General features: G+C 45.0%; 1 protein-coding gene across 2 annotated transcripts in view; it reads right to left on the minus strand.

Moving 5' to 3' along the window:
* The window catches only part of PRIMA1 (proline rich membrane anchor 1), a 55,064-nt gene that overhangs the window by 26,057 nt on the left and 2,154 nt on the right, over window positions 1-26,853 (minus strand). For both annotated transcript variants that reach the window (XM_049828815.1, XM_049828816.1), the window contains exon 2: window positions 22,415-22,565. In XM_049828815.1, the coding sequence (XP_049684772.1) occupies window positions 22,415-22,565 (151 nt within the window). The remainder of the gene's footprint in view (window positions 1-22,414; window positions 22,566-26,853) is intronic.

Below are 26,853 nucleotides of genomic sequence, written 5' to 3' on the forward strand. Positions count from 1 at the left end.
TTCAACATGTGCTATCAGCATGATCATACTCGTCTAGCAAAAATTGCCTTCAATTTATTGTATATATATTGACTGTGAGGGTGGGTTTTTTTGTGTTTGTTTGGGGTTTTTTTCCTACAAGAGAGAAAAATAAAGCTGAAAAATTAAGTGATTTGAAGAACTAGTGGTTCCTGGCTCCTCTTTTGACAATGTGTCCACTCCCAGACTATCTCAGCAACTGAATTTCTACTTTATTACTATGTCAGCTGCAGAAGTCAGTTTTCAGTGGGTGATGGAACTATTTATTGTGTTGTGATAAAGCTAATGTTTTTAATATTCTCTGAAAGCTTTCAATATTGTTGTTTTCTAAGATTCCAGAACAGAAGGCATTTCAAAGATGACAAAATATTTGCATGAAGGAGCAGGCAGTGTCAGGGCCAACTCTACGCTCCTGGTGTTGTCCTGAAAAACACAAAAGGTTGCCGTGAAATCAAAGAAAACACATCCATCAGCAGATGCCATGTAAAATTAGATGAGATCATAAAAAAACGGGGCAAGTACATGTATCCTTCGCTAGTCCTTGTTCTTCCTCAAAGGCAGGATCAACCAAACTAGTTGTAAGGCAAAATGAGATGGTGAGACTGCGTTGTTCCTCAGCACAACAAATGAGACTGACAAATGGCAGGGACAGGGTATAAAGCAAGGCTTGCCACGTGCTTGTGCACCGCGTGCTCCTTGATGGTTTATTGCAGCATTTTTACATGGAGAATAAACAGATATATGTGGGATTGGATAGTGAATATTACTCCTGACAGCCTGTATGTAGTTATTAATGACAGGAAATAAGAATTGCTGATGTGGAGGCGACCCCTAATCCACCTGGCTCAGTTCCCTTCCCCACTGACCCAGACCAGGCACTCAGAAAGAAGCGTAAGAAATCACACTGGAAGCTATCAAAGTCAGTTTCTTAGTGGCTGGTGGGTTTATATAGCTTTAAAAATTCTTTGCTATTTCTACCCCTTATTATTCCAGTGCTGGGTAATCTTGTTTTCCTTAGAAATGTCCACTCTTTTTCCAATAAGCTCCTAGTTGCGTGCTCTTTTCTGCATTTCTCAGTAGGCATTCACACAGCCCTCGTTACCGTGGCATCCTTAATGCATTTCTCCTCACAGTTATCCTCTGAGGAAGAGCAGAGCTGCCTTTAATCCCCTTGCGCTGATGGGAAACCCAAGCCCGGCCCGCATGGATGCCTCTGTGTGCAGCTGGGAAAGTCAGCCGAGAGGGGAACTTCCCCAAAAGCCAGCAAGGTGCCCGAGAAGCGCCGTGTCCTCCGAAAGGTGCCTCTTGGTGAGTCCCACAGTGAGCTCTTGACGTTAGGGAGGCGTTGATGACTCCGTCCCCTTGGGCTGGGGCTCACAGCTCTGCTCCCTGGGGCAGCCCAGGGCTGGGGAGGTTCTTCCTCCTGTGCCTGGGTCCCAGACCCTAGCTCATCACCGGCAGTGTAGAAAGAACAGGTCGCACCTGGGAGGGGCTGAGCCTGCACGTGTCATGCCCTCAATCAGAAATTATCCTGGGGTGAGAACACCTGCAGCACCCTCTTGCAACTTTGCATGGAATAGCAATGCATTTCTCGGGAGCTTTCCGGAGGAGCGAAGACATGGGTCCCAAACCCTCCTCTACGGAGATACTGAAATTATTACAAAAAACACCGAGCAGAAGATGTCCCACACTACCGGTAACAATGACAATGTCCAGTTGTTTCATCGTCTTACAAAACCCTTGACAAAATGCAGGAAAACACTTCAATTCTCATGGTCACCTCCTTCTTTGTACCACCTCTTTCAAATCCATTAAAAAAACCCCAAAACATGTATGGTTTCAGAACCCAATTGTGCCCTTTCCCCCTTGTCGTGTAAAGAAACAGCCAGCCAAGTACTGCCGTCATTCACAGCAGCGTATTTGGGGAGTGGAGGACATCCCTGGGCACAAGGAGTCCCTTCGTCATCACCACAGGACTACCAAGAGCTGAGGGCTGGCCAGCCTGGCCGTGGTGTTTGCTCCCTTGGCACCCATCGCTGGTCTCATGTGAGCAGTGTCAGCTGCTCCCAGCGTGATTGCCTCCTGGTTTGACTCATTCCTGGCTGCTCTTCATTGGTCTCAAAATCAGCTGAATAGAGAAAGTGATTTTCACAGTGCAAAACAACTTGAGGAAAATGTGCTTTTCCTTCTAAGCCCTGAAGTGTCGTTCTGCACGTTGAACACACTGTTGGGTGGAAAGTGGTAGGAAAGTGGTGACATTTTAAAGAAGATAAGCAGGGTGAGCTAAGCAATCACAGCCCATCATCCTGACAGAAATCCTGCCAAAATAATGAAGATCTCATTCAATTAATATAATATTATAATAAATAATTGATGCTAAACAGCATCAATTCTCATGATGTGTTTAGGAAAACACATCAAACTAACTACATATTTTCTGAGAAGAGTACTAGTTTGGTAAATAGATGTATTAGATCTGGTCTGATAACTTCAGACTTTGGTTTGACTTTTGACTTAATTCCACATGATGTTGGGGTTATAAAACTATAAAGCTACACAGTAAGCGTGGCACACATAAATTGAGTTAAAAGCCAGAGAACTGGGATGTCTCAAAATCTAACTATAAATGGAAAGTCACTGCTGACAGAATTTGTTTTTTAACAATGACTCCCCCCTTCCCCCTAAAATAGGGTGATGGATACTGGTAGAGTTTGTAAATGACTCAGGAATGTACTCCATTACAAGTGGAGACTAAGCATGTTTAGATTAGAAATAGGGTAATTATTATCATTACGGGTAATTACCCATTATAATAGTCTACCAGCTCTGGTGGAGTATTTAACTGAAAAATTTAGTTTAAGGTAGACTTTTCATTTTCCTAAAAGAAGTCTAAATTCAGCTAAAGAGACTGGACTCAGAATAAGAATTAAGTAAAGAAAATGCTCTGTCTCTGGAAAGTCCACATGACCACAATGCTTTTTTTCTCTTGGCCTTAAAATTTATGAAGTACAAATGTTGGTTAAGTTTACTCTTAGAGGGCCAACACCTTCTCCTATCCCCAACAGTACCAGGCCTAAATAAATACAATGAATAAATAAACCCATTGCAGATCTGCAGTGGGTGGCTGGATCCAACTTACTGAAAACAAATTAATGAAAAAGTACTTTTAGAGCAAAGGCATCCCGCAAACTATTTCAGCACCACAAAAATCTTATACACTTGCTTTCTTTGACTAAGTTTGTTTTGAAGGCTCAGCATAAAGACACAGCTCCAGTTCTAATGTTAGCAGGTATTTGTACACACATGGCTCTAGCCAGAAATGTGCATACCAGGAAAGTTATCTCAGCTACAGAGGGTTTCCCTCAATGTCCAGGCACAAAAATAGAGGTTGTGTCACTGGAAAGGAAGTTTCCATAAAATTACAAAGAAGGCTCTGATTTCTTTTTAGCAAATCTCAGAGTGGGTCACTCTCAAAATTGTCCTGAGCTACTAAAACCAGAAAACAGTGATGAAGCTGTCTTAATCTTCTGGATTAAGCATCGTTTTGTGTATGTTATAAAAGCCACACATACTTGTACTGCCTGCGACAGAATACAGAAACGGGACTTGGAATCCTTTGATATGCCCTCAGGTTATCTTTAGTGGACAAGGCTGTACTTTATAAAGCTCAGATTTTGGAAACCTAGTACTCCTGTCATTTATTTTGATTAGGATTATTACTTTCCATTGCAATATGGGTTGTAGGCTAATGGCTCTTCACATGGGAATGCCGGGACATTAGCAAGTAAGACCACCAAGTCTGTCAGGAGAGAGTAAGTGCTCCATCAAGGGGGTTACACTGGGCTGAGTGGGTGCCTGTGTGCAGCCCTCAGCAGCGACGCCGAGGCAGGGAGCCTGCATCAGGGCATCTCTTTCCACTGGCCCTCGCCCATAGGCCAGCCCAACAAAGCAAAGCAAAGCAAAGCAAAGCAAAACACAAACACAAACCAAACCAAACACAGGGCTGAGCTGGTGAGTGTGCATTGATGTGATGTGGAGGGGTGACAGTGACCACCCTCACCTCTCTACGACAGTAACTTCATGCCTAAAAAAGGAAGAGTGCTTTCAAGATAAATCAAAACTGACTACTGTTTTTCCTCCTGCTTTTATTCCTGTTCTTGCAGAAAGGTCAAGAGTGCTGGCGTAATCATCTTTATCAGACATCTGCCCGTTTTTAATAGTGTACACTCACAACAGGCTAAACCCTGCCACTCTATGCCTGCAGCACTCCTCTTGCTATTGTAGGGCTGCCTGAATCAGCCATGCACTTTTAATTAGCATGCTAGGAAGCGAGACTGGATTTTATTTTGAAGGCAGGATCATATTCTGAGGGCCTCAAGTGTTTTATCAGTCTTGGTTGGAACTTAAAAAGGAACTGGAGATGCAGGCAATGTGTTTCTAGCAACCTCTGTGTATGTCACATACTTCAGAGACCTGTTGATCTGGTGGCTAAGACAGGGTTTGGGGTTATAGTCTCATCTGCATTCTTATTTGCCTTATTATTTCAATATATTTACATAATTTGCATGTTGGCATCTCCATTTGCAAGACAGAGAGAAGCCACTAGTGCCTACAGCCATTATCACACTGGGATGCAGGAACAAACCCAGAAAACGTGGAGAGGTTTAGATGTGATTTCAGATGTCAAAAGTATATGAAAAGACTCCCAGGACACTCCATGCCCAGTTAAATACGGAGAGGTATTTTGAATCTATTGCAGCCTGGGTCTCTTCACATCAAGGTGTCTCATCCAACCCCCTGTGGAATAGAGTTTAATGAATCCCCTTACTAATGTGAAATAACTTGGGTTGTGGGAGGAGAAACCCTACAGAAGAACAGTTACACACACAGAGACACCAAGGCTCAGACGCTAACTCTATAAGCATTGTATTGTGCAAAAGATGAGAAACAAGGAGAGCCTCCTCCATCACATGCCCACATCTTTTCTGAGAAAGCTGATTTCAGTGCTGAGCCTGAGGTCACTTGTCTACTTTTTCACGTAAGGCCCTTCACTCCCCCCAGCAGTGTAAATTCACCCCAAAGTGAGCGCTCATTAACTTAATGCTGATTAACTTAATTGTACATCAGAATGAAGCCTTAGGCAGCTAATTAAAAAAGGCCAAGAGCTCAAGTGATGTAAACTGGTAGAAGTCCACCCACTCGTGAGACTGGAGACAGCTGAGGACCTTGTCCCAGCATCTGCATGATGACAGTCATAAGCGCTGCTCCAAATTTTGCTGAAGGTCAGGAGCTCAGCCCCCAGAGCCCTGGAGGCTGTGGGCTCCCTGGGTGCAGTTTTGTTACCTAACCCGGGGTGACGTGGAGAGATCTGTGAGTCAGTGTCCGCTCAGGCGTCCCCTCTTTGTTTGCTGTATTTCGTCACGTAGGAACCGCTACAGATGTGTTTGGGTAATCCACGTGGTAGGAACATGCTGTGTGTACCCAGGGCTGCTAACAGTGAGAGGCGGCCAGCACAGGAAAACCAAATCCTTCAAAAGAGCCTTCTAATGAAGTTTGTGGTACTGCTAGACCTTGATACAAACATAGATCTTCAGCTGTTATTCTAAAAGGCATTTCAGGAACAGGCAAAGTCTATGTTCCCTTTGAACCATATCCATCAGCACTCTTGGATTTGAGGGGAAAATTTCCTGCAAGGACAGGGGACCTGGATATGGGGGGGTCTTGGTGCCTCCTTCCAGGGCAGAAAGACACGCAGGCGTGCATGCCATGCAGTGGCTCCTCCGCTCACCTCAGCCTCACATTTCACCCTGACACGCAGGCCCTGGGGCTTGCGCGTGGCCAGAGGGAAACCTCAGCTCGTGTTCACATCGCAACCACAGCTGCCCACAAAAGGCAATGCTCAGGCTGGTGATCAGGAGAAAGACAGGCTCACAGAAGGAAGGATTGCCATTTTCCATGGGCAGGTGAAGAAGAGGCTTGTCTAACTGTGTCAGGTTTCTGTGTGCTGTGAGAGGAGCTCCCTGGTGTTTGTGTATATACATATATATACACAATATATATGCATACGTATATGTATATACATATATGCATACATGTATGCATGTATATTTCTGTGTATAAACACACATATATATGTGCAAAGGATATATATGATATATATTTTTAATGTATGTATATAAAGGGGTATACATATGCATCCAGGTAAATGAAACTGCTGCCAATAATTTTGTTAAATGTGTTTGCATTCTGAGTGGCTCCTCAGGATTAATTAGTAAGTGTTGGTGACAGAATATGTGAGAAACTCTACCAACTCCTTTTCTACTTCTCCCTCTTCCCTGCACTTGAGATTCCTTACATCGGCTGAACATGTAAAGGCAAACATCCACATTTGGGGCACCTCTGTATGTGTCTGAAATGATTCATTTTGAAGATACAGGAGCTAGAAGATATGAATGGATGCACTTTGCTGTCTCCCTGGCAGGTCCAAAAATCACCTCATCAACCTCCCTTCACAGCTGCTGCCTGCAGACAGCGCACCCAGCCACGCTTCAGCTGCTGAACAGGAGATGCAGGAGCACATCACATCAAATGCCAAAGGCAATGCCGGTATCAACGTGAGGCCCGGGGCTGGGTCAGCCCCGCTCCCCAGCTGGCTGGCCATGGCCCTGGAGGCAGCCCACAAGAGGCCATAATCCTCCTCTGCGCTGCCTCCAGACCGCACAGCAAATGCAGAGCAAAGACTGTGAGCAGACTCAGGGAGGGGAAGGTAGAGGCATTCCCAGATTTCAGCTACGGGGGATCCAAGACAGGGGCAGTCCGCGCAGGTCCAGCCTTGATCAACCGCATGAGCTGGTGGTGGCACCAGGCGCCACTGCCAGCAACGTGTACGCACAATTAAACGTTGAAGAAAGATAAACTGGATTTGGCCACAACTGCAATGGGGCAACTTCTTTGCCCCGTGGTAAGCCACGGTCATAACCAAACCCACCTAGCTGCTGGCTGGAGGCCTTCGGGCACAGACTGCCCCACTCCTGGCACCCCAATGGCAGCTACAGTCTCGGCCCCCCAGCAGGTATGAAATGATGTAGAGGAGATACTGGGAGCAGACCACCTTAGAGGAGTAAGACGGTATCACACGCACTGCCATATGCTTGCACATATTTGCCCAGAGAAGTTGTGGATGCCCCATCCTTGGACGTGTTCAAAGCTAGGTTGGATGGGGCTCTGAGCAACCTGGTCTAGTGGAAGGTGTCCCTGCCCATGGCAGGGGGGTGGAGCAGATGAGCTTTAAATGTCCCTTCCAACCCAAACCATTCTGTGATTCTATGATATTTAAATGTCCAACAGGGAGGTGCTTTGGCATTGCAGCTTCTGGGCACAACAGTTAGGATGTGGCCCCAGCCCTGCTGCTGCTTCGTCCTTGCTTCCTCCCCATGAAGCACAAACAAAGCAAGCTCCAAAGGAGAGCTCCAAATGCTAAAGCAGTGTCGAGTGGATTAAATCCAGCAAATACAATAAAATATGAGATTCCCACAGCACTGTGGCTTCCCAGGGCTGTTCTGCTCTAAGCAATGGACATACTGTTACCTGTTTAGAAAGTCTGGGGGAAAAACGGTGCAGGATGGACAGCACAGAAAGCCAGACCTATTAACAGCCATCATTAACTTAAGGTACCGGGCCAATGCAGCGGGAATGTAAAGCAGGAATGGATGACAGCTTCAGTAACAGATGAAGTCCACTTGGGGTGAGTTCACCTCCAGTAGATCCAAACATGATGGAAAGGATTTGGATTACCACAGTTCTCAAAGAGCAGTGACCCAGAAAGCTGCTTTCCTGGACCTGTTCCCTGAGAACCTGCTACAAAGAACCTCTACAGGAGGAGCCAGCGAGGAAAGACGAAAGAACTGTTATAGATCAGCAATATCCTATCCCACCACCCTCACCTCTGGAGCATGGCTGTAATTGTACACAATGTGCAATAGACTGGCTTAAAGAAAATAAGAATCCCCTAATTTTGGAGCAAATTTTGATCCAGAAAAAAAAAACCAAAACCTATGTGGGTTTTCTTTCATTTTTTTACTTCCTTACAGATCTGCACCCTTCCTGTTGCTTGTAAACTTAGGGCCATTTCCAGAGCGCCATGAGCTAGTCGGGTAAACAACTACTACCAGGCAACAGTGGTGTGCTCAGCAGAAAGCCTGTCCTGATTTACTGTCTCCCCGGAGTAGCTAGATTAATAATACTGGTAGAAATCAGCTATTCCTGTAGCAAATGATACTTCTATTTATCACATTATGTTGCAGACAAGTTTATATCATGCAGCTGCTCTGTGCATATGTTCCTACTACAATTTTAAGGGGGATAGTGCAATCACTACGCAGTGGGAACTTCTGCTATAACAAAAACATGTGTGGGATGATGCCGGAGAAATTCCCTCCCCCGCAGCTTTTACATTGTAGACGCTGTTATTCTACACTCTTGGTTCCCTTATCTCCTTAGTTTTCTCCCCCTTTCTAAAAATACTTCCCTTCTGAAACAAGAAACATGCTCAGTTTTGTGCTTAGTTTTGGAGACTGGAGTTTGCAGGAGGTGGAGGAAAGGGGCAGTTCTACAGGAGTTTTCTGAAGGTCATGGGCAATAGAAGAATGCGTGGCTCATTGCAAGAAACAGGACTGGAACCGCCAGTGAAAAAAAATGAGCCCGGATACAGCCAGTGAAAAAGAGAGGACCTGGGTGGGGGAGTTTTAAGTGTGGTGCTAGGATCTAAGCTTTAGAGGTTATGGAACCTGCATGCATTTAGGTTTGGGTTTTGCAGTGGATTTCACTAAAGCCCCATGTTGCTCTGTTGTCTTGGTAGGTCTCGTGCAACTGCTTTTCCCTGGCAGATTTGAGAGTCCTTTAGATAATGAACATATCATTAGGACCAAAATAAAAATAATAGCAGATGAAAGTATCGGTCGCCCAGGCAAAGGTGAAGCACATTGTGAGGAAATGGCTTGCACAAAGTCACCGCAGCTCAGTGAAAAAGCCAGGAAACAAAATGTCTTTTGACTCCCAGCCAGTCGCACCCTCTGGATCATGTTGCCTCCTCCTTGAGATTAGACGCAAACACTGGATTTGGCCATAATTACATTACAGGGGTGGAACCAGCAAACTCCCTTGTTGACTTTCCAGGCAGGTGCCAGATCTCTGCCCCAAGCCTGCCCCCGACCTCTGTGAGGCTGAGACCTATGGGCAGAAACAAGGTGGGATCCCAGAAGGTGCCCAGGAAGGGCTGATGCTAAGCTTGTGGGATAACTTCTATTGGTTTTGCACGGCTGCAGAGGAAAACTAGTATTTCAGTTGAGAGTCCTACATGCTTATGGAAAGACGATGATGCATACAGCAGAGCAGCCAAAGGACTATCAAAAAAGTTAGGGAGGCAAAGTCTGTTCTCCAAGCGATCGACAGGCTGAGGGCCAGATCTGCCAGCCTTAATCCTATTTAGATTGTTGGTGAAGCTCATGGGACCTGCCAGAACTGATGTACGACCCCACAAATAGGAGCAAAACATGGTTTCAGCTGCCAAGGTCTTCTGGAGGAGAGTGGGGTTAGCGAGCACAGAGGGACAGTCTGTTCTCTAAAGCATGATCTGGAGAAGCAGTAGCATTTAAAGGCCTTGTGGAAAAAAGGCTTTTAAGGAGATTACATCATAGCTAGTTTCAGTGTTAACACTCGGCTCTGGCATTTATCTTTACAATGGACACTCACGTCAGCCACTGCCCTCTGCTCTGACTTTGTCACATGTTTTTCTAACCAGCAGTCTCCCGATGAGATGCCGTTTCTCCCTCACCATCTGATTCTCCCTCAGCAAAAAGGACTGAATTGTTTTTACCCTGATTAAATCACACACTATCGGTTTCTGTCCCAAGCAAATGAGAACTGAAGCCTGTGCCTTGCAAGGCAGTCTCCTCGCAGCAACGTGGTCATTCTGGAGGGCCTCGTGGGCACCGCCACATTTCCCTGCTCTCCACAACCTGGATCAGCGCCAGGCTGGGCAGCACCGAGATAGTCCTAGTGACACCCCCAGATAGTCCTAACTGCTGCCTCCCCATGAAAGCTGTCACTCAGGCAAATCCTGCCATACTCGGTGGCCTGCTTTCTGAAACGCAGGAGTCATCGATGAGATTAGTGGGTATGTGGTGCCTCTAAGAAACAGGTCACAAGTGCCTGAAAATCTGCTGTTAAATTAGTAGCCTGGAATTTATTTTAGAAGGTAACCTGATTTCCAGAGGTTCTGAGCACTCAAAAAGCCAGGATGCTCTAACTTGGCTATGTAGCTATATAACCTTAAGTTTAATCTTCTGAGTTTTATCACATAGGATTTAACCTCTGTTTACTTAGGCAGAGTGTCACTGTGGGTAGAAGACAGAAATTCCTCTCAGCTTTCCAAGCTGTTGCAAGATGTAGGGATAAAAAGTGCAACATAAGGCTGCATGTCAGCACTGTTGTTATTCCTTTCCCAATTCTCTGATAGGGTAAATACGTAAATTTTTAAGTACTTCATCTATATTTCTACAAGATCTAGCTGTATTTCCCTGACCTTCCCCTCAACTACCTATTCAAGCCAACACAGCAGCGAGGCCATGGTCTATGGCAGAACAACAGCAGCACAGCACTGACCTGGGGACAGTAATTCTCAGTTCTTTTGAACAGAGGCACCACTGAGAGGCACAGAGATGTGCCAGCACAGTACCATCCACTTCATTGCACAAACACACAGTCTGGCTCTCCAGCGGCAAGCAATGCACACAGAGAGCACCGGCTATTCTTCAGTGGGGAAAAATCAGTGCTGAGGATCATCTGCTTGCCCCAGCAAACTGTGGGACCTCGTCCCATTATGGCAGTGAAAAGAGCATCCTGGAGAAAAGAGGCCTGAAAACACTGAACATTCATGCTAAGTCTGCCTTTGCCATTTCGGCACTCTGATACCTGAAAGCATATTAGCATCAGTATTCATCAAGCACACACACAGGCACACATACCTACATACATAGAGATATCTATATATTCTATATATATCTATAAACATTCTGCTTTGGCTGGCACAGATTTCCTAGAGAGGATCTAAAAATGAGTATGATACTTATGAGTGAACTCCCAATGTGTTTTAAGAATGAACTTAACGCCTGTAACAGGCTGTAATCAGCCTTGCAGACCAAGCGAGTAGTACAGCCCATCCCCTGCCAGTGTGTCCCAGGTATGCCTGTCTCGTGGCCACTTCTGTAAGGAGCTGGTCAGCCACCCCGCTGTGTGAGGCTCTGGTTTCCTCACTGCATCTCATAACAAGGTTGAAGAAAATCAGAAGCTTCTGTTCTGGCATTTGCTGTGGCAGGCCTCCTGCCTGCTGAGACCCGCAGAGCTCAGTACAGGTGTGAGCAACTTTAACATGGGCAGGGGGAGGTTTGCTGCTATGAATCAAATACATGGGGACTTCTTCAAGCTTATTGGGAAAAGGGCTACCTTTGCTTGCAGGCTTGTGGCACTGGGCCCCAAGGCATTTGACATCAGACAAAAGTAGGGACCAGCGAAAGAAGTAAAGGGTCACTTCCAAAGTGGAATTCACTGGGGACAGGAGATGCATTTTCCCACAGCTTTCCTCCTCCATCACATAGCCAATATCACCTCCCATATCTACCACAGTAAGATAGGTATGAAGAGAAATAAGTCTTCTGGACAGTTGTCTCCCCCAGTCAACCTGGCTTGCTTTCAGGCTGTTTCAGAGGATGTTTTGGGGCAGAAGATGGGCTCGTGACCAGCTACCAGGTATTTCAGGGAGAGACAGGCTCCTGCATGGGGCAGTGCAGCTGCAGAGGGCATCTCATGACGAAGTGACTGCCAAGGAGGAAAGACATGAGTAGAAAATTAGCCTCACCCTCCTGGCATTCCCCCTCGTGACCTGCTGGCCACACTCGCCTCAGATCAACAGCGAGGAAGTACTTAGTAAATAGCACATAGAAAGCATCTGTCCTCTCCAAAATAAGGTGGAATGGGCCACGGCTTAGGACACTTGCTGGGAGTTAAGTGGTTTAGAGAGCTCATTCAGCACCTACCTGCGTTTTTAGGTGATGAAAGCCCTTAAAAAGCTAGCCCTTGCTTTTACTGAGCCACAGGCACCCTTGGATGAAATCCATGACCCAACAGGTGCTGTCAAGGCAGGTACAGCTGAGCCCATTAAGGTACTGTGGTAGTGGCACCCGTATGGACACTGTAATTACATATAGTGATAGCCCTTCCAGGCTGTTAATTCCCACATCTGCCGATACAGGCTCCTGTGTCGGGGTTTTGCTGAAGCCGTATCATCACTGATAGAGGAGAAATAAGACCTGACACGGTGCTGTTTTGCACCATGGGTTCTTGCCCAGCCCCTCAGGCTGCCTCCTTCCTTTCATCACCGTGCCGTGGCGGCGTGGCCATAGGCTCTGCCTCTTGCTCCCGGCATGGTGAACGCCTCGTCCTCCTTGCTGCGTGGTGGTGCAGCCTCCTCTTCAATGGGTGGTAGGACAGGACATAGCTGATCAATTCCATAGCAATTACTGTTCACTCTTCAGCCTAAAAATAATAATAATCTTCAGTGCTTGAGGTCCAGTAGTCTCAAATCCAAAGTTCATGGAGGTGAAAAAACCCCCTCCATTTCAGATATGATAACTCTGAGTGGCTGATAGCACGGTTGACTTTCTTGGGACCTCTCAGCAGGCTGGTGGCAGAGGGAGAAGCAGCACCCTGGACTCTCTTTCCACCATTCCCCACAGGGTGGGCAGGACACCACCTTTGCGGGAGTCACAGTACATCACTGTCGAGTCTTCTGAGAGCTTATCCACCTTTCAGCTCTAGCAGTGAATCCTCAGGCCTTCAAGGGAGGGATGATATAGGCTGAAATTCAAGCAGCTGAAATAAGATATCAGAAGTCTAAGCTCCTACATTGATGACCCGTCTTTCGCCACCAAATGACTAATAAGATACCTCAGGGCTGGCAGATTCAATTCCACAGAAAGATGACAGATCTTCTTGGTATAATGTTTTATATATAGATCAAATTAAGGTCCAAATCTGCACAACTTCTTCAGGCTGAACAGTATTCACATGAGTGGTGCCGTCAACGTCACAGGCTATGAAATGTGAGTAAAATTCAGTGCTACTGGTATGATTAAGATGATATCTCTTAGATCCTTAGGGGCTTTTTAAAGAGCTCAGGAACCTCCAGATAACAGCAAAGATTGGACAAGCGTCACATCTTAGAGCTGAAACTTTTTCAAAATTAGTGCCTTCAGGGAAGGCAGATACAAAACTAGCTTCAGCCAACTGCAGACTGAATTTCCTGACACAGATTGTGGAATACTTGGAATATTTTCCAAATATGTTAGTAGCAGCAGTTTCTAAGGCACTGTTTTGTGTCCATTTCTGAAAGATTAATGGTTTGCCTGTTGGGCATTCAGACACTATAAGGAGAAAGTGACTACAATAGACATATAATTTAGATTGGTAAGTATAGACAGCTTTAAAGAGTTCACTTTACAAAGAAAGCCATATTGCAAGTCATATGTCTGAGCTTTAGGGAACAGCCGGCAGACTATGTAGCAGATACTTCTGTTAGTGTATGGTATCTATATAAACATAATCCTCCTGTTTGATATTACATAGTTTATTTGTTGTACCAATTCAATGGCTCAGTTATTGCTGAAAGGGCCACAGCTACTACTTAAAAATGTCCCTGAGGAGACCAATTAATAATTTCCATACCTAGTACACTCAAGTTCCTTTTCCAAATTGTATTCAGGTCCAACTTAAGGGAAGCAAAATTCATGACCCACCCAGAGTAAAATGGAACTGAAGTGTGAAATGCCTTCCAAACCAGGGGTTTAATTCTAATAAAAATAAAATTACATCTATCAACTGATAAATTTTCATGCAGTTTCCATAAAATATAGAATACTTAAAATGACAATTACATCACATTAACAGATCAAGTCATTTCAGCATATCAAATGCCCAACATGAAGTACTCAATCACCACTCGGAGTATATTTGTAACTCTCTGAAAGCTAAAAGACAAGGCACAGGCCACCTTACAGTCACAAAAGCTAGCAAATTGGTTGCTATCATCTGCGCTTCCCTCAGGCTTTACACAGGAGTCCGAACCTGCACAGCTAGGTGAGCTTTTGCAGAGATGCTGCTCACCATCACTCCCTACTGAACTCTACAGCAGTAGGCAGCCAGCGCTGCAGAATGATGCCCGGTAAAGCTGAGGTAGAGCACCTGCAGCTTGCCAAATCAAACCGAGGGTCAAACAAAACCCTCCCTTTGCTCCACTGATAGTCATTTCCTTTGGTAGTGGCTATGAAATAAGATTATGCACTGCTTCTAAAAGGAAATGAAAATGTCCAGGGATGATTCAATAGAATCTGCTCCATTGGTGAAAGTCCAGTTTAATAGCAGCAGTGCTCCTGGTAAAAGTCCTGTTTAATAGCAGCATTTGTCAAGGAACAGATTTTTGTGTAAAATATTTCTAACCAATGAACTGATGAAATATCAGCTCCATTTAAAAGACACTTCAAAATTATAAAACCATTCATTTTAATAACAATTAGGAATTCACAATTTGCTACTATATATATGTGGTTATAATGTGGTACGATTTAATAGTGGAAGTGTTAAACTAACTTGCATAATTATTAATGACAGTTTTGGGCAGTGGCATCAGTTATTAACCTATGTTTGTACTATATTAATGGACACTATGTACTCATTTTGGGATAACATCCTAAATGTGCAGACTGCTGCTTCCTTGATCTGCTACATTGACTTAGAAATTACCCGTAAGTTGCAATTACACAGGCAGTCCAACACCTTTATATCATGTTTACAACAAAGACAACGCACAAAACCATTCCAAGACCATAGATTTCTGTGGGTCTGCTTTACCAAGGTCAGTTGCTTAGCCCTCCCTGTTAGAACAGCTTACTTCCGACTTGCTGAGATGAGGCACTACTTCTTCTGCCACGGACAGGGGAACCTACAACTACTTGTAAATCAGCAGCCTCTGACTCAACAGTAACTTCACTAAAGATTTGTTATCTTCTTAATCAGTGAAATGGTAGGCATGTACAAATGGACTGCCATGCACACAGGGAATTAATGTCTTCGGCTTAGCCAACTCCTTCTGCTTAAAAAAAAAAATAATCAAGCTGTTGGAGTATGCATCTCAGAGTACAAATTGCAGAATCAGTTTAATACCTGATGCTTCTTTTTTCAAAATCAGACAATGCTTTTAATCTATAGATAACAGAACTCCCACTGATTCCCGCAGTGCAAAATCTAGCCAGAGGCTCTTACTTTTAAATACTTCAAAATGTATGAACGAGTGCATTTTCAAGAGAGTGGATTTTTCCATAATATGGATTTATTACTGCATGAAAAATTCAAAACAAATCTGCAAGGTCCCAGAGCAGGGGGAAGATTCATCACTTGCCTAAACAAAAATTAGACTTGACAAAACATTTCAGAATTTATTGTGGTGAAAAACTCTGAACTGGGAAAGCAATGGAAGCTGTGATTGACAGTCTGATCTAACCAGTGTTTTACAAAGACAGACAGAGAGTTTACGACAGCTTAATATGAGGAGATATTAGGTGCACGAGTGATAGCAGAATCCTATCATTAAAGTATTAGCATGAACCTTTCCAGTCTTATGGGCTTTCTAGTCACTATCCAGCTCTTCAGACTTACTATAACATCCCAGATGTCCAAGCTACTTCAAACTTCATATTTGATGGCTGCTTGAGATATCTCCTCACCCTAAATTATCCTCTCATTTTGACTGGGAGGTGAGGACTTGTCACTTTTATTCTTATGCCAGAAATAACTGTGCTAAATGCAAAAAAATTTTAGGATTTTGAAGTCTTTATGTCTTTGGTGATAAAATCAGAAGTGGGTGCAGTTTGTGGCAGGAAATTTAATCATTGCATTTCTGATTTAGGTGGGTGAACTCTGCCCAAATCCCACCTTGGATGCTTAATGATTTGTTTCACTGTACTAACAGAGAAGGTAGTGTCTGTGATGTGAAAACAACGTGATGGGGAACTGGACTAGACTCTGCATGTGCCATCATCCATGACTCCAGGCTGCAGGCCTGGATTTCAATTTAGATTTGAAAGCCTCAAAATCCCACTGCCAGTTCTTAGAGTCACAATCCTTCAGTAAAATGAAAGTGTATGTGGGAGAAGACAGGAACTGAATTTTGGTTTTGCTTTGTAAATTACAAACAATGCTCTCACACAAGACTGTAATTCGCAGTATGACAGCTGCGTTACCAAAACTGAAAGGGCTTCCCTGTTTCAGCATTCTGCTTGCATTTAAAAAAATCACTGTCTAGACCAGACTTGTGGTAAAACAATATTCTCTCACAGTAGCTGTCATTACCATAAATGTCTTGGTGTAGCAGGCAATGTGCCCCCTGCCATTTTGGTGCTACTATACTTCTCTTTCATAACTGTTCAGTGTTGGTAGTCGCTATGTTTTATGAAGTATGGAAGAAAACATCTTCCCCATATTATAAAACAAAACCATCCCCATCTGTTTGCTAGCAATTCCTTTGGGCATCAGCACTTGGGAGAAGTTAATCCAAGACTCGTCAAGTGTGCCCAAGTATCTCAAAACTACTCACAACTGGTCCTTCTGGCAGAAGGGTGGTAGGTAAATGCTGGTGCTGCCAGCTGAGCCCTTAAGGTCAGAATTGCATTTGCAGCGGCTGTTTAGAAAGGTGCAAAGCACTCACAAGACAAAAGGCCTTCCCAAAGGGGAACTTAAGGTCAGAGCTCTTTGAGACGCTCAACCCATATTGCAGCAGCTACACCAGACTGCCTGCAGCAAATTCTTTGGCACCTCATGTTTTAAAACATGTGGTGGCCTCCAGGCAGATTTCAATTCAGTTTGCAATCACAACCTCCCCTCAACTCCTGGGGGACAATCATAGACCTCTGCCAAGGACAAAAGTCCTTTTGGCATTGTGTAAGCAAGCGCATCAACATCTGTACCCATGCAGTACAAGAAGCGATGTGGTATAAGCATCAGGACCATGCTCAGCTCTCCTGCTTGAATGGCCATGTGGACACAGTGCTCAGCATGCGGCTCAGACTCATTCTCTGGGTCCACACTGTCCATTCCACCACCAGGATTTAGGTCGTAGAAAAGCCTAAGGAAAAAACGTTTCTTACTCTTTTGTGTCCCAGAACCATACGTTTTTTAATTCTATAAGAAGTTCCTGCTGTGAAAGGCTATGTTGTTAACAGCCAGCAAGCCAAATCTGCAAATTTTACTTGCTTTAAAACCTACTCAAAGTTTAAGAAGTTCCAGAGCATTCCTGTACTTCAGATTCCTGCCTATGTGCACACATTGTGACCATCTGTCCTAAAAGATCCAAATGTCCTTAGCTTTCCTATTTGCAGTGAAGGGATGCTGCACACTTTCTGAAATTAAGCTATACATCTGTGCTGATATAGTTGCCAAAAAGTTGCACCCTTCCTGCAGTTGGTCATTTGTATTTTGGCATTTTCACCAGCCCAAATAATTAGTTAATTAGATGCACTATCTCCAAAGATAAAGAAAAAGATTTCACCTTGAAAAACAAAACCATACAATTACAGCCTGGAGATTAGAATCCTCTGCAGTGATGTCATTCACTTTGGCTTTGCACTGACTTGATTGTGCTTTATCTCAACTGATAGATCAGGGCAAACTTTCATTGAGGTCAGGAGCTGTAAAGGCTTCGCTATGTACCTAGGTGCAAGCATCCAACAAGTCAGAGGATGGTTCATGTATCCAGACTCAGCTGCACTAGTATAGCTTGTAACGATCTCAGACAAAAACTTTTATTTAAGCTTCCTCCTCTAAATTTTGACTGAAGCAATGTTTGACTGGACACTTCCATCATCCAGAGAAGGCATGGCAGTACCATGGACTCCTCACCCAACGTGGGAGATGGGTAGAGCAAGTAGGAGTTCATGCTGAACATCCTTTCTCTTCCTTGTACCATTTTGAAGGAGTCACTTCTGAAATGTCTTTTCCTCAAACGTTACACAGGTTAAAACTGGTACTGACTGCAGTGTATGTCTAGCTTTAACCCCTTCCTGTTTTGAAAGCCTAGCTTCTACTTCCGAACAAAGTTCTTTCTTCCTTGCAATGCCCCTGGAGAAACCTGCGTGCACACAACATGTTCAAGAATTGACAACAGCAGTATTTTAGATTTTGAAGGGTCAACATCATTTGAACTAGCTTAATCTCATGGGTCTGTGAAGCTGAATTAGAAGTGCTGCCTAAACAAGTACTCTATCCACCTTGCCTTAGTCCTGGCTGAAATCCAGAGACAAGGAGGAAAGCAGATGAGGGGGGAAAAAGAAACAGTTAATTAAAGGCCAGGTTCTGAGCATCTCTATCTCCTTCAGGTCATTACAGCCACATCTAGGGAACACACTCAATTTCACTGAAAGTTCCTCCTTTCTTTGCTGTCAGCATCTAAGCTTAGTTGGCCTTAGGCCCCTGAAAGCCTCATGAGCTTTCCCTTCATTTCATCAACGAGCAGTTTTCTAGGCACAGGTTAAAGAGCAGGCTGCTGCTTGCGTAAGGAGAGTTACTGCGGAAGCATCAATAAGCCAGACCATCTGGAGGAACCGCAACTGGCTCAGCGACCATGTCTCCTGACAGTCCCCACCACCCTAGTTACTTCCAATACAGGCTGAAGCCCCTCTCCTTGAAGCCCCTCAGTAAGGTACACATCTACACTGAACGATACAGCAGTATCTCAGTGGGACGCCAACAAACTGCATCTGGAATGAAGCTCGGGAAAGTCAAAACTGAAATGCTCCATGTGTCCTACTTTACAGAAAGAGGCAAGGCTGAATTAGCAATATTGAGAGAACCAGCATCCACAGGGAGAAGCAAGGCTGATCCTAGCCTTCATTTAGATACAGCAAAGCAGACATTCACTGGGGCAGACCAGGAGTCCTCCACTTAGCGAGGAGGAGGCACACAGATAAGCTGCCATCAGGGAAAGTCCCATGACAACAGCAGACCAGATGCAGCGAAGGCAAGGACAGAGGTTGGAAGGGACATGGGAAACGCCAGTGGTCTGTGTGAAGTAGTTGTTAGAAATGTAGGAAAAGGAGGCCTGGGGTCATGGCTGAAGGAAGACAAAAGCAGTTTATGTTTTCTTCCCTGGGGCCTGGAGGTCTGGTGGCAGAGATGTTCTCTGAATTCACCAGTCCGTAACTCTGTTGTCCATATTTGGAAATAAACGAGCCACATGATCCGATTTAATTTCCCATATTCATATTGTTGAACAAATGATATGCCTTCTCAGGGTGCACTGAAACACACCCCACACATTGCTGTTGTAAATACATGACTCTAACAGTGAGGTGTCTCCTAAAGTCTGTAAAGTTGGTGTTTCTACTACTGCTCATGTATTTAGACTGACTGCTAAGCTGTGTGTGATTCTACTCATCTTCTGCGGAGGGAATTAGCTTATCGTCCCTCAGAGTAAACACATTTACCAGTCATTATACGTGAATTCTGGAATTCACAACATTTAACAGGTTTTGTATGAATCTATCTGCAGGAAGCAGAGCTAAAGATTTGTTGCCAGATCAACCTGTCAATATTGAAATGTCTAAAGAGACACTAAATGCAGTGTAATTGTTCCTGAAAGTCCGCAGTTGTCCTCAAGCACAATAAACACCTTTCAGGACGCGATTCAGCTGCTCACAAACAGTTACTCAGTGCTATCCCATACATCCAAGTAAGGTTTGCGAAACATTCAGGTGGGACTGATAGAGAGGACACAAAGAGGGTCCCCTGCTTTTCCATAGCAGGAGCTGGGGACCAGACAGGACATGTCAAAGAGCATGAGATGGCTTCATTTAGCAGATAACTGAGCTGTCAGGGTCTGTAGTAACTGGATGGACAGGAATTTTGTATCTGTTGGCTTTCATCATCAGGCCCAAACCACAGTAGCTGTTTTAGAAGGATGTAGAGATGATCTAAACTTTCAACAATGTTCAGTTTGATTGCAAAAAGAGCTTTTAAGAACAGTGCCTAGCAGGCTGCAGCCTTTCGTGGCTCACAAAGCCTCTGAGAGCAATGCCAACATCTTTATGAAGTGCCTCATAGTGCAGGCACGGTACCTTGTAAAGGTAAAAAAAACTTGCAGCTCCTGGGCTGCTGCTTTTTTGCAGAGGTCTTTCCAGTACTTAATCACTTAAAAAGTGGAAAGTGCAAGTCTAGCATCCACCACTTAACAATAGCTTGTCTTGCCCCTTTACTGCCTTCTCCTCTGAACGCTGTTTAAAAGCAGTGTCTATAACATCAATATTTAACCACGAGGGTTGCTCATTCTCACAAGGATGGGGACTGCTGTACATGTGGGCTAAATCACAGTGCCTAGACAGCTGATAATAATGAAAGCATCTTTCAAGATGAGGCACTCGATTGTTACTCTAAAGCTTACTGGTGAAAGGAATGTGTAATCTATTTTTTTTTATTGCATTTGAAATGAAATAACTTGTTTAAATATTAGTCATCTGGATTTATACAGCTCATTTTTAGAACTGGGTTAGCACCTGGCAGTCCAGCCTGAGTAAGCATCAGGCTATCCCAGTCGCAGGCCCATTTGATTTCTCTTTCCTCTTTTTGCAATGTGTGACAGACTTCTTTTTTTCTGATGTGATTTCCTTCCCACTTCACAGGAGACAAATCCACGTGCTCAGCCCCGGCAGCCCCGGGGAGGGGAGGCAGCCTGGCAGCAGTGTCCCCCTCCCGGCACAGCTGAGCAGCAGGGCTGGTCCCCGAGCTGGCACTGCTCTGCCACGGCTCGGGTGGGCAAGAGCAGCTCCCGCAGGGCAACGGGGTACCCCGGGGACAACAAAACAGAGTGGCAAAGTACTTTATTTTCTGACTGTGGGAAAAAAGATCAAGGGAATTTTCAATATTACTGTCCATGACATTTTCCTGAACATTGAAAGAGATTTTTCCTGCTATACAAAAACCCCTTCATCTCTGCTTTCCAAGCTGACTTTGTACTTCCTTTCCCAAGTGTTTCACTGTTGGTTTTTTTCCTGCCTTTGCCTTAAATTTCTGCAGTGTGGCACAAATACAAAGCATGCTCCTGGCAGAAAACACACTGCAAAATTCTGCCTGTCTTCTGCCTGGCTAAAAGCTGTGTCTTCTGCACATCTGGGGGTAGCGCTGATAAAGACAAACAGCCAAATGAAGTTACCTAATGATTTCTTTTCCCTTGGGGGAAGCGCTGAGAAGGATACTAGATATACTTTGCAACACTGTTCCCAGGGGAGTTTATCTAAGCAGGGAGAAGAATTAATAGGCAGCCTTTTAGGGAGAGACAAATTTGCGAAGATACAGAAGCGTTAAGGAGATTTGCTGGAATACCTGAGACCTAAAAGTGTCTGTGCAGGGTCGAGCCCATGTCCCTGCACCCAGTCAGTGCAGGTAGCACCAGGGAGCTCCGTCCCACTGTGGAGGGACTGCCGCTTTGGGGACCACCAGCGCACCTATCGCTCTCCAGAAAGGATCTGTGCGTCGGGGATCACAGAAATACTGAGGTGGAAGGAAGCTGGCAGAGGTGGCCAGCAGGAACTGCAGGCACAAGGTGTGCCAGGCATGGGGATGCACAGCTGGAAATTCAGAGGAGCTTGGATGGGCTGCATAAGGCTTGGGAGCACTGACTTGTATAAAGAGAAATAGATGAGCCTTAGCCTGTATGTGCATTAGTGGGAAAACTGCCCACTTGCCATTGACTCCTGACATGCCTCTGACTTTTGTTACAGTTGTAAGCAATTTAAAACCAGTGAGCTTGACTCACTGCTGTGGTAAACCAGTCGAGCTCCGGTGTCTTGAAGACAGCCAATCTGCAGGATGGTCTAGGCAGAGTGTTTGAATTTTTGCCTGCTTATAAATTAATTTGCCCTGGAGCACCCAGACCTCCAAGCTGCACACCTGGTGAAACAGGAGGTCACGTAACTCAGGGGGAAGCACAGCGCTACATCGCCATAGGAAAGCATTTCCCAGGGCTAGGGCATTAGGGAACCATTCAAAGCTAGGGAATCATACATAATACAATGAAAGCAGGGAATTTCTCTGGCCTTCCTCCAAAAGCCAAGCATTATTCATTGATCAGAAAACAGATCTCCATCTCTACTGAGAACATTTTTTCCTCCATTTGCTAAGTGGAAAATGACAAACGAGCTAGCTGTGCCCTCTCCCACATCCTTTCTCCTTCTGTCTGTCCAGGCATCCCCATCGCTTCACCCTCCCTCAGTGCACTACAACCATACCAGTGGCTACTTACTCGGCACCACTAGCAACCTCGGGGGCGGTGGAGGTGGAGGAGGCGGTGGTAACGGTGGAGGTGGCCGGCACTGGCAAATTTGCTGGCAGCTCTCTGTGACTTTCTCTGCTACAGGCTTGGAGCATGACTTCTGGGGCTCACCCCGAGTGACCTGTGAAGAAACAAGTCATTGCATGAGCAGCAGAAACGGTGAAAACTGGTTCTCCATGAATTGTGTTTCTCGGACTCGAGTACCCGAGTGGCACCTCAGACCTGTAGCGAGAACCGAGCTCATGTTCCTCACTAAGGCCACTACAAGGAGGTCTCTTCCCTACATGGTTCCCATTTTTTGTTTTTTTTACTTAACACAATATCTTCAAGACCTCTTTCCCTCTGTCAAATTTGTTTGAAATTGGCCAGCTGCTTTCTGAGTTATTACGGGGTAAGGAGAAGGCGGGTAGTGGCAGACAATATGATTGCGTAAGCCTTCTTTCCTTAGGAAAGCCATCTAGCAGCATGCATTATTCACAGGGTCGTTGCTGCCAGCCAAAGAGAGCTAATAAAAATTACAAGACAGTTAGGGTCAGGATTATGTTCATTTTTCCTTATGGCAGAACAGAAAGCCAGAGATCTCTCCTCTGCTTTGCCAGCCTGGCTTTGATGTTCAGAGAGCGTTTCACAGTGTTTCCACTTCCCACCAGGAGGAGAGGGAGCCCACATTTTCCTCATCTGTGCACCACAGCAATGACATGGTCAAAATGGAAATGCCACAGACTGTGAGTTGTAGCTTCTGTAACATGCAGTGTTGGCTAGTAATAAAGTTGAAGGTGGGCACTGCAGAACCCAAGTGTAGGTAACGCTTGGCCACGGACAATGATTTAGCCAGTATTGGTATACAATATATTGAATGGGTTGACCTAGTCGTGACAAGGACCATTTATTAACAGCACATTTTTCTTACCATCGGTAACATTTACATGACTAGGGATTTAAGGAATATTCAGTAAAATTCTTAATCTAACACTACAAAATGGAGTAAGTCCCTAATGAAAAGGAAATTTGCTGAACATCGCAGGAGCTTCTGAGAGGCGTTAACTTCAGAGGTCTCTAAGCAGCTCTTTTTGAATGGACTGATAGATGGAAAATACTGGATACAACTTGAAGGAGACAAAGTCTAAAAGATGAATAAGCACGTTATCGAACGAGCACTTTGAATGTAGGATTAGGAGACCACCTGGGACAGACTTGTGTCTTGCTTAAGCTAAGGATACTTATGCTAGCATTCAGCTGTTGCCTTGTCTGGTTCGGTCTTGGGCGGGTTATTGTCCTAATAGTTTTGGCCTAACATCATCTTCTTAAATTAGCTCTTTTCCACGACATGTTGTCATTACAAAGAGGATGTCTCACACCACGCTTTCTGACCTGTTTTAGGCAGGCCTCTTCTGCCTCCCTGCCTACCCCCAGGATCACCCAGGGCTGCCTTCTGCCCCCTCCTCTCTCCTGCCCAAGCTTTGTTTCCCTTCCCCTGCCAGCTCCGGGCACACAGTCTGTCTCCTCTCCCCTTTCAACCCTAGCCCCCAGCCCCCAGCCCGGCCAACCAGCCTCTCCCACCACCCACGGCTGGGCACCAAGAGTGCTGTGCTGCCTCTTGGCTGCAGGAAAGCTGTACACAGTCATTTCATGTATTTCTGGCCAAAAAGAGAGACGTGGCTAATTAAAACAACATCACTGCACAAAGGACACGTTCACATGCGTAGGAGGTTTCTAAATGCAGAAAGATGCATTACTCTGGCCTCGGGGAAATGGAGGTAGGGCTTTGTTGCTTAAATATTAGAGAGAGGGAGGAAAGAATAGAAGAGGCTACGTGTAGCTGAGTTGGAAGGATGGCTCGGCACAGCACAAGTCAGAAGGCTCGGCTCTTTAAACAGCTTGTCAAAATCTATTACCAAACACAGGGAAAAACAAATTCAGCACAAGTGCTTTCCAACTTTCCCCTTCACCATCAGGTAACAGTAAGAGAACAGTTAAAGACCATCCCAGACAGCAGCCAGCAACTTACACAAACTCTGTGAATGCTCTAATGAATCAAAGTGACTCGGCTTCATAATCCCTCACAGCTGGTAATAATAAATCTGTCTGCTAAGCAGGCTTATTTATTTTTCAAGTAAGTGATCACAGGCAGCAGAATATCCTCCATACTGCTTCAGCTCTTCCAGTGCTGTTCACACGCTGGGTTGGGGTGTTAGGGACTCTCCCAAGAGGAGCTCCGTCAGAAGAGCACCCGCTCCGCACAGTGGGGTACCCCCTAGTTGTACGGGTGTGACAACATTTGCTGTGCTGGCAGAAGAGGCAGGGTGACATCTCTCCACTGGCCCCAGCAGCTGATTAGGAAGCAACGATTAACTCCTAGCTACAATTACCGTCCCCTACCTGGTTCCCCGGTTGCTGACCCCTACGGCTCGCTACAGTCTCGCAGGAGCCAGTGCGATGGGAGAGGATAGAGACAGGGCGGAATAACATTCAGCAGACTTGGAGCCAGCTGTTTCTGCAGACCAGAAGCAGCTTTGTGTATAAAAGTCTGAAGACGGTGCTGGTATGGAAAAGCATTGACTTATTGCTCTAACTTAATATCAACCAGAACCAAAGGCTTGCTCTGTCTTTTTTTAGAGCTATTGACTGCTTTTAAACCTCTGGAGGCTCTCCTACCTTAGGCTAGTAATAGAGTGTCCTCAGAAACCAGTGGATATTTTTCTCAATTACTTTGCAGACAAGATTAACCCTATACATGCCCAGCCACTCCCTGCTCCTGTGTACTTGTAAAGTATTATTTGGGGAGGGGGAAGTTGCTTTGTCTCTCAATATCTTAGTCTGAACCTTTATCAAAATTCCCCATGATCATTTTTAAATGCTCATTTAAAAGCGTGGGCTTTATCACCTGTTTGTTTCCCTTCTCTTGTCACTCAGTAAAATGTCTGGTTGTTAGAAGATACCTGTAGGAACACAGATATTACCTCACCAGGGGTTTGTCTTAGAGGGTTAGTTTAAAATAACAGAGATATCATAAGCTGGCTGAAATCTGTCAGGAAAGGGAAAGACCCAAATCGAGGTTGAGGGCCTCGAGGAGGAGAGAAATAGTCAAGGACTGCTGCAAGAAGATTAACTAACAGTAGCAAGATAGAATTAAGAAAAAAATAAAAGACATTTGGCTCCTTTTCAAGAAAAAAATAAATCCCACTGTTGATGTCTATTAGTCTTTTTATGAAGGGAATGAAGGCTATTACTTGTGTCTTCTAAAGGTAAGCAGAACAAATCACTAGAAAATATGCTTTAGGGAACAATCTTGCTCTGGCAGAGGATGATGAAATAAATTACTCCATGTTTCTTTCTTACTGTCTGCAATTCAAAGTAAGCTGCCTTTACAGGAGATGGCAGGAGAAAAAAGGCACATTGAAAGAGCCTAATCGTTCTCTGGCCAGGTCTGCTAATTTGAGCCTGGCCTCAAACTTTACTGCTTGTTTATTCTGGTGGACACTACGACTTTGGAAGCACTTCACAGATAATGACTAACCAGACACCCACCAGGCTGCCAGGCAGTCCATGGCACAGAGGTTGCCTTGGCAAGAGGTCATCTCTGGAGATGGACCACACAAGGCTTGCTCCCTAGCTGTTACTTCTGCATCTTCCAGCTGTTCCAGGTGCAGGAGGAATGCAGGTGTCTCCTCGGCCTGCCTAAAACTTGGTTGCTTGTTTGGCATGAGGCTTTCTTAACGCACTCGGCAGTTGGCCGGTTTGGACATATATGTTGCCTGGATTTCAAGCTGATGCATTTTTTGCCCTGCTCTGAAAATACATAGAGTTGATTATATGGATCTGAGCACTTGATATGAACATGCCTTGCAAAAAGGACGAATGTTTTTAAATACTCATGGAAATGAAAATCTGATCCACAAATGTCCCAGGAAAAGCAAAGAGAAAGTGGTAACTGATGGTTTCCTTTTGCAGCCTCTCTGTTGAAGTTTGTGCCTGTGACGTATTTATTTTTAATCTGACGTTTCATTCGGAAACGGTGGTCCTAGTCCTGCTTTGCACAGAGTGGAAGAATAAATCTGCATGTGGTCAGAGCTGTTTAGTATTTCAGTAGAGTCCCCTGGGGTTGCAGCAGTCCATGAGCATGCTCTACAGAGTGGGATGGGAAAAGAGGATTAATACAGTCCCCAGAGGGTGGCCCTCTTGTGACTTTTTGTATCAGGTAAAAGGAGGAAAGCTTGAACAGAAAAGTGCAGTTGACTGAAAAGGCACAGAGACCTCTAAAAGCCTGCTGATGTGGCAAGAGCTTTGTCTCTTGGAAGCAGTCTACAGAGATGAGATCTCAACACTGCTGCGTAAATCCCAGGACGGCTCTGCATAATTCACATCAGAGTTAATCCAGATCCATGTTTATGAAACCAGAAAAAAACGTG

Source organism: Accipiter gentilis, chromosome 25 (assembly GCF_929443795.1).
Source record: "Accipiter gentilis chromosome 25, bAccGen1.1, whole genome shotgun sequence".
NCBI classification, from domain to species: domain Eukaryota; kingdom Metazoa; phylum Chordata; class Aves; order Accipitriformes; family Accipitridae; genus Astur; species Astur gentilis.